Source organism: Eptesicus fuscus, chromosome 2 (genome assembly GCF_027574615.1).
Source record: "Eptesicus fuscus isolate TK198812 chromosome 2, DD_ASM_mEF_20220401, whole genome shotgun sequence".
NCBI lineage: Eukaryota > Metazoa > Chordata > Mammalia > Chiroptera > Vespertilionidae > Eptesicus > Eptesicus fuscus.
In genome coordinates, this window is record NC_072474.1 from 93,948,999 (window position 1) to 93,956,371 (window position 7,373).

At 39.7% G+C, this 7,373-nt stretch overlaps 1 protein-coding gene and 1 pseudogene across 1 annotated transcript; both read left to right on the plus strand.

Moving 5' to 3' along the window:
• Positions 1-333: 333 nt before the first annotated feature.
• Positions 334-438, plus strand: LOC114231067 (U2 spliceosomal RNA; annotated as a pseudogene).
• Positions 439-3,979: 3,541 nt separating this feature from the next.
• Positions 3,980-6,325, plus strand: TLR1 (toll like receptor 1). The gene is given in 3 exon segments (XM_008140359.3): positions 3,980-4,045; positions 4,047-4,460; positions 4,463-6,325. Coding segments are annotated over 3 exon segments (2,343 nt in total).
• The last annotated feature ends 1,048 nt before the right edge of the window (positions 6,326-7,373 follow it).

The following is a 7,373-nucleotide window of genomic DNA, read 5'->3' on the forward strand; positions in this document are numbered from 1 at the left end:
TGTATACCATGCCTGGCTATACTGATCACTGCTTCTTTGAACTGTGGAGTTGGCCAAAAGGTAGAAAGATCCCAGATTTGAATTCAGGTTTAAAAATAAGTAAGGACCCCACTTGAGCCTTACACCCAAACCACTTTTACTTCAACTTACTTTTACCAGATGGTTCTGTTTTGAAATATTAGGCACTGGCCCAGGCAATATCAAGTATCCTTTGATGCTCATTTAAGTACTTATTTTCATGTGAGTAGCTCTTTCAGGAAGCTGGGAGGAAGAATTGGGAAATTTCTGGGACTTTCAGCCAAATATAAGCAACACCATAAAAATGCCATGTTTATCGCTTCTCGGCCTTTTGGCTAAGATCAAGTGTAGTATCTGTTCTTATCAGTTTAAAAATGCCATGTTTACTTTTAACATGCATTTTAATGTGTGTGTCCCCTTCCTTGCACAGAGTCTCCATGCATAGTGATGGAGGGGATGGTACCATGCCTTCTCCTATATTAGGAGAAATCAGGATAACACGGGATCATTGAGCATCTGTACAAAAGGGTAAGTCCAAGCAATGTTTCAAAACCAGATACATCTGCATGTCTAATTTGGGGAACTTTTGCAATGCAGGGTTATATCTGGGACTTGATACAACCTTTGGTGCCCATGGGAAATGGTACCAAAATCATTGGATGCTTAAGTCTCCTATATAAAACTAGAGGCCCAGGGCATGAATTTGTACATGAATGGGGTCAGGCCAGCCTGCCCCAATTGGGGTTGGAGAGCTGATCGGAGGTGGGGCTGGCTGAGGGGAGGGGCTGAGGGTGGTCACACTCTCAGTTGAGGGAACAATTTGCATATTAGCCTTTTATTATATAGGATGGTGTAGTATTTGCATATAATCTAAGCACATCCTCCCATATACTTTAAATCATCTCTAGATTACTTTTAACCCTTTGCACTCGCTTGCTTTTTTCTCGATTCTTTATTCTACTCGGGATTTAATTTTTTAAATACCCCAGATTTTACAAAGCGCAGCAGTAGAATAAAAAACTGGAGTTTCTTTTCATACAAACTTATTTATTTGGATTTTTTAATATTTCAAATTATTGATACATTCAAAGAGTAATTTTAATCTCTATAATTTTTCATGGTGTGATATTTTTTGAAACATTCACCCACATGAAGACCTGGTTTACATTCACATGTTTCACAAATATAAATCGTCTCTCTTCTTCCTCCTTTGATTTTTCTGTTAGAACAAACAACACAATCTTTGTGTTTTTTGTTAGGGTGAGGTGTGATTATATGGAGCTTTCCATCTAAACGTTGCTCTAAGTTAGTGGATAATAATCTACCCCTGGAAGTTAGTGTATCATCTCTGAATTCTCCAACAAGATCATGTACTAGTTTCCTAATAAATTTCACATGCGTTATCGGTTTTTCATTTTTTCTTTTTTGGCATCAGTTGAGATGGCATTTACATTTTACTTGTCCTTTCATGCTAATGAAAACAAGAAAAGATACTGGAAAAATAGACAAAAATCCCCCTTCCCCCCCGCGGTGAAACTATGTGTCGAGTGTGGCTCGACATACGAGCTGCTACCGATGCTAACTAACCGTGTTGAGTCACACTCGACATCCGAGTGCAAAAGGTTAATACCTAAGACGTTGTTAATGCTATGTAGTTATTATATTGTTGAGGGAATAATGACAAGAAAATAAGACTGTACATGTTCAGGAGATGCAACCATCTTAGACCTAAGAATATAGTACATATCAGCAATAATATAACTTTTTTTTTTTTTTAGAAAATTTTGATCTGTGATTGGTTGAATCCATGAATGCAAAATACAAGGATTCAGAGGGTCAACTGTGCCCACTGGGAGATATGAGAGGAACTTGGTGCTTTGTTGATACTGATGACTTCCTTGTCTAAGGATTTTGAATAAGATCCTTGCAAGATCTGTGTAGCCATGTAGCATCAGCTCAAAACGTGGTGAGGGGTGTATTACTCTCTAGGGTTCATCCCAACACAACTCCCTCTGGTTTCATGTGCCATTGGAATGGTAGTTATCAACCCACTGAGCTATAGTGGGTTGATAACTAATGCAATAATCATAACCTAGAACAAAACACTTCATAGGAATAAATACACGCCGGATGAATGAATTTAAGAGGAGGAACCTTCTCCCATCCTCAAAACCTTTCTCTGCTCACTGCCGCCCTCATCACTCTCAGAATAGAACCCCAACTCCTGGCAATGATCTACACACTGTGCAACCTTGGCCCTGACTCCTCTCATCCTGCTCACTCCATGCTAACATTGACCTCCTCACCATGCCTCAGACAAGTCAGTCTCACTTCCATCTCAGGACCTTTCCACTTGCCTTCTTCTTCACCAGAAATGCTTTCCCCCCAGATCTTCCCATAGATTACTCATTCACCTCATTCTCCTCCCCCGCCCCCCCCCCCTCTATTCTCCCCATCATGCACCAGGGCTGTCTGCCTATTCTCTATCTGAGTCTGTCTTAATTTTGCTTGGTAGTACAGTTTGTTCATTAAATTCTACATATGAGTAAAATCATACAGTACTTGTCTTTCTCTGACTGGCTTATTTCACTTTGCATAATGTTCTCCAGGGACATCCATGGCTGCTACAAAGAGTAAAATGTTCTTCCTTCTTATGCCTGCCATTATTCTTGATTAATTAACCTGTTTTATTTTTCTATATAGCACTTACTACTACATGAAATTACATTTGGCATTTATTTGTTTTATTTTCTGTCTCCCCACTAGACAATTAAGCTCCTTGATAATTAGAATTTTACTTTGTTCACTGCTTTATCTCCAGTTCCTAAAAGATGGCCAATAGGTTGTCAATAAATACTAATTGAATAAATAAATGGCTTTTCTGAAAGGCTGTTTATTATGATCTAATTACCTTTTGAATAAGACCAAAGTTAGGCACCGAGCCATGTGTAAATTTAAAAAGGTAATATAAAAGGGGTCTGAATTCAACCACATGGGAAGAAAACACTTAAGAAAGCCATCAGAAAATATATGGCAAAGGTAGTAAGTACACCAGCTGTGTACACCTAGCTCAAGTTCTAAATGCTCTTGGGAGGGTTAGGGTCAGAGGACTTTGTGAATATCTAAAACCATCTGTATCAGTCTCCTGTGGCTGCTGTAACAAGTTACCATACATTCGGTAACTATTTTCTCCTGGTTCTGGAGACCAGAAGTCCAAAATCAAGGTGTCAGCGGGGCTGTGCTCTCTACAGGGCCTCTTCCAGCTTCTGATAGCTGTCGTCATTCATTGTCTCATGGCTGTTCCACTCCATCCTCTGCCTCTGCCTTCATATGGCCTTCTCCTCTGTGTCCTCTGTGTCTACCCTCTTCCATTTTGTCGTCATCTTCATGTTAATACTTGAGATCAAAATCCAGTTATCTGAGGAAAGTGAATTTTTAGCTGACAGATCAAAGGGAGGCCTACTGTCCCTGTCAAATACCCCTCAGCCTTTCTCTTAGAAGGACACTTGCCATTGGATTTAAGGACCACCTGGATATTCTTGTATGATCTCAAGATCCTTAATTATCTCTGCAAAGACCATCCCCTCTTCAAAATAAGGTAACATTCATAGTTTCTGGAGATTATGACATGGTTAGGAGGTGGACATATCTATTGGGAGGGGGCACCTTTCAAGCCATTACACCATATGGGTAGGATAATTATGTATCAGTATGTGTATTTTCTTGGTTTTAGGTTACATGACTCCAAAAAAGGTAGCCTACATGTTATGAGTCTCTTAGTAAAAAAAATGTTTAATATCAACCATGCCCAATTTAATGCAATCATTTAATGTGGATTGTTTTTCTAGGATCTGTATCTGTATCAAGATGCTCCGAAGAATTGCAACTATCCCCAGGAACATCTAGTGTTACAAAATGATTAAAACTAATTCTACCATCTTCCATTTTTGTCATCATCTTCATGTTAATACTTGGGATCAAAATCCAGTTATCTGAGGAAAGTGAATTTTTAGTTGACAGATCAAAGGGGGGGTCTCACCCATGTTCCCAAAGACTTACCCCTGAAAACAACAATCTTAGATATATCACAAAATGATATATCTGAGCTTCAGGCTTCTGGCATCCTATTACTATCCAAGCTGAGGGTCTTGAGAATTTCTCATAATAGAATCCAGTATCTTGACATGAGCGTTTTCAAATTTAACCAGGAATTGGAGTATTTGGATTTGTCCCACAATAAGCTGGAAAAGATTTCTTGCCACCATACTGTGAACCTCAAGCACTTAGACCTCTCATTTAATGCATTTGATGCCCTGCCCATTTGCAAAGAGTTTGGCAACATGTCTCAACTAGAATTTCTGCGTTTGAGTGCCACACAGTTACAAAAGTCTAGTGTGCTGCCAATTGCTCATTTGCATATCAGTAAGGTTTTACTAGTCTTAGGAGACCTTATGGGGAAAAAGAAGACCCTGAGAGCCTTCAAGACCTTAACACAGAGAGTCTGCACATTGTTTTCCCCGCAGGAAAGGAATCCCACTTTATTTTGGATGTGTCAGTCAGCACTGCAATAAGTCTGGAACTGTCTAATATCAAATATGTGCTAGATGATAATGGATATTCTTATTTCCTAAGTAGTCTGTCAAAACTTCAAAATAATTCAAGGATATCAAATCTTACTTTAAACAACATTGAAACAACATGGCATTCTTTCATTACAATGTTCCAGTGGGTTTGGCATACAAGAATAGAGCATTTCTCAATTTCAAATGTGAAACTACAAGGTCGCCCTCAGGTCAGAGATTTTGATTATTCTGACACCTCACTGAAGGCCTTGTCTATACACCAAGTTGTCAGTGACGCGTTTAGTTTGCCACAAAGTTACATCTATAAAATCTTTTCAAATATGAACATCCAGAATTTCACAGTGTCTGGTACCCATATGGTCCACATGGTTTGCCCATCCCAAATGAGCCCATTTCTGCATTTGGATTTTTCCAATAATCTTTTAACAGACATGGTTTTTAACAATTGTGGAACCTTGGCTAGGTTGGAGACACTTAGTTTACAAATGAATCAATTAAAAAAACTTGCAAATATAGTTCATATGACCAAGGAGATGAAGTCTCTACAACAATTAGATATTAGCCAGAATTCTTTAAGCTATGATGAAAATGAAGAATATTGCTCTTGGACTATAAGTTTATTAAGTTTAAATATGTCTTCAAATATACTCACTGACTCTGTTTTTGGATGTTTACCTCCCAGGCTCAAGGTTCTTGACCTTCACAGTAATAGAATAACAAGTATCCCTGAAAATGTCATCGGTCTGGAAGCTTTGCAAGAACTCAATGTTGCTTCCAATTCTTTAGCCCACCTTCCTGAATGTGATTCCTTCAGCAGCCTCTCTGTACTGATCACTGACTATAATTCAATTTCCAACCCATCAGCTCGTTTCTTCCAGAGCTGCCAGAAGATCAGGCCTATCAACCCAGGAAACAATCCATTCCAATGTACATGTGAGCTAAGAGAATTTATCCAAAGCATAGGCCAAATTTCCAGGGAAGTGGTAGAGGGCTGGCCTGACTCTTATAAGTGTGACTATCCAGAAAGCTATAAGGGAACCCTACTGAAGGACTTCCATGTGTCTCCATTATCCTGCAACACAGCTCTGCTGATTGTCACCATTGGGGTCACTGGGCTGGTGTTGGCTGTCACTGTGACTGCCCTCTGTGTCTATTTCGACCTGCCCTGGTATCTCAGGATGGTGTGTCAGTGGACCCAGACCCGGCACAGGGCCAGGAACACACCTTTACACGAACTCCAAAGAACTCTTCAGTTCCACGCCTTCATTTCGTACAGTGGACACGATTCTGCCTGGGTAAAGAATGAATTACTACCAAACCTAGAAAAAGAAGGTATACGGATTTGTCTCCATGAGAGAAACTTTGTTCCTGGCAAGAGCATTGTGGAAAACATCATCAACTGTATTGAGAAGAGTTACAAGTCCATCTTTGTTTTGTCCCCCAACTTTGTTCAGAGCGAGTGGTGCCATTATGAACTCTACTTTGCCCACCACAGTCTCTTTCATGAAGGATCTGATAACTTAATTCTGGTCTTGCTGGAATCCATTCCAATGTATTCTATCCCCAGCAGCTATCACAAACTCAAAACTCTCATGGCACAGCGAACTTACTTGGCATGGCCGAAGGAGAAGAGCAAACATGGACTTTTTTGGGCAAACCTAAGAGCATCCATTCGAATTAAGTTGATGTACCAAGCAAAAGAAATAGATCACACATACATCTAAATATGTTCCCCCTTTCTCTGTTGCTGCTTTTGGAAGTTCCAACAATGCCTTTATTTTGCATCAACACAAACCTATACATAATTTTGAATTTATAAAATAAATAAAAATGTGTACTTTCAGGCCCCTATTCACCATTTACTCATGGTAATGAAATGATATAATTTTGATATAAAGTCAATTTCTAACATATGAGGGATTTGCTTGTGTGTGTGTTTTTTTTTCTAGAACTGAATTCCTTGAATTTATCATGTATTCAAAAGAAGCACCTGTTTAAAGAACTTCAATGATATATGTTCCTGTGTGCTGGGGTTAATGTTAGAAAACTCCATGCCTTTTACACCTGTAGTTGGGTTGGTATAGCTGTTGGTGCAGTTTTCATTTCCGCTTAGCGTTTTCTTCTATGTGTTGAAAGCTGCGTATTGGTAATGCTGGAGACTCTTTGCCTGACAGGCTTTCTTGCTGGCCAGGAGAACACACTTGACCCACAAAACAGGCAATTCAGAAATGCTGGAGGTTGTCCTTTGAAGCAGCCCTTAATCAATACCTAATCAATATCTGAGGGAGAACTGGCAGGTAAATACAATTTTCTCGCCCATTTTTGGGGATAAATCTGGGAGTGTGCTTTACACTCTCCCTGAGTTCCCCAGTGACATAGAATTCTGATTTTCCATGGTAGAAAACAACTTGGTAAAGCGTTCTTTATTAGGTTACTTTTTATTCGTATCTCATTCCTCCAAGGGTGTTTCCTGGGATCAGCTCTGAAATAAATGACCTATAGTTGAATACTTGTCTCAGGGTCTGCATCTGGGGGAACCCAAGGCAAGAGTTTGTTGCATCTCAGGTCAAATGGAAATTCTGAGTCTGGTTTTCCATGGCTGGAGGTCTTTCTGAGATTCTAGTTGTCTGAGCTGGCATGTAGGAGAGTCTTTGCTCTTTGGGTCAGAGGAGGAATGTAGTCAGTGTGTACTGCTTTTATACTCATTCCCTTTGGGGAACTATTAAAATAGGGCATGGGCAGATTGGAGCAATGCAAGAAATGGGCTCTATC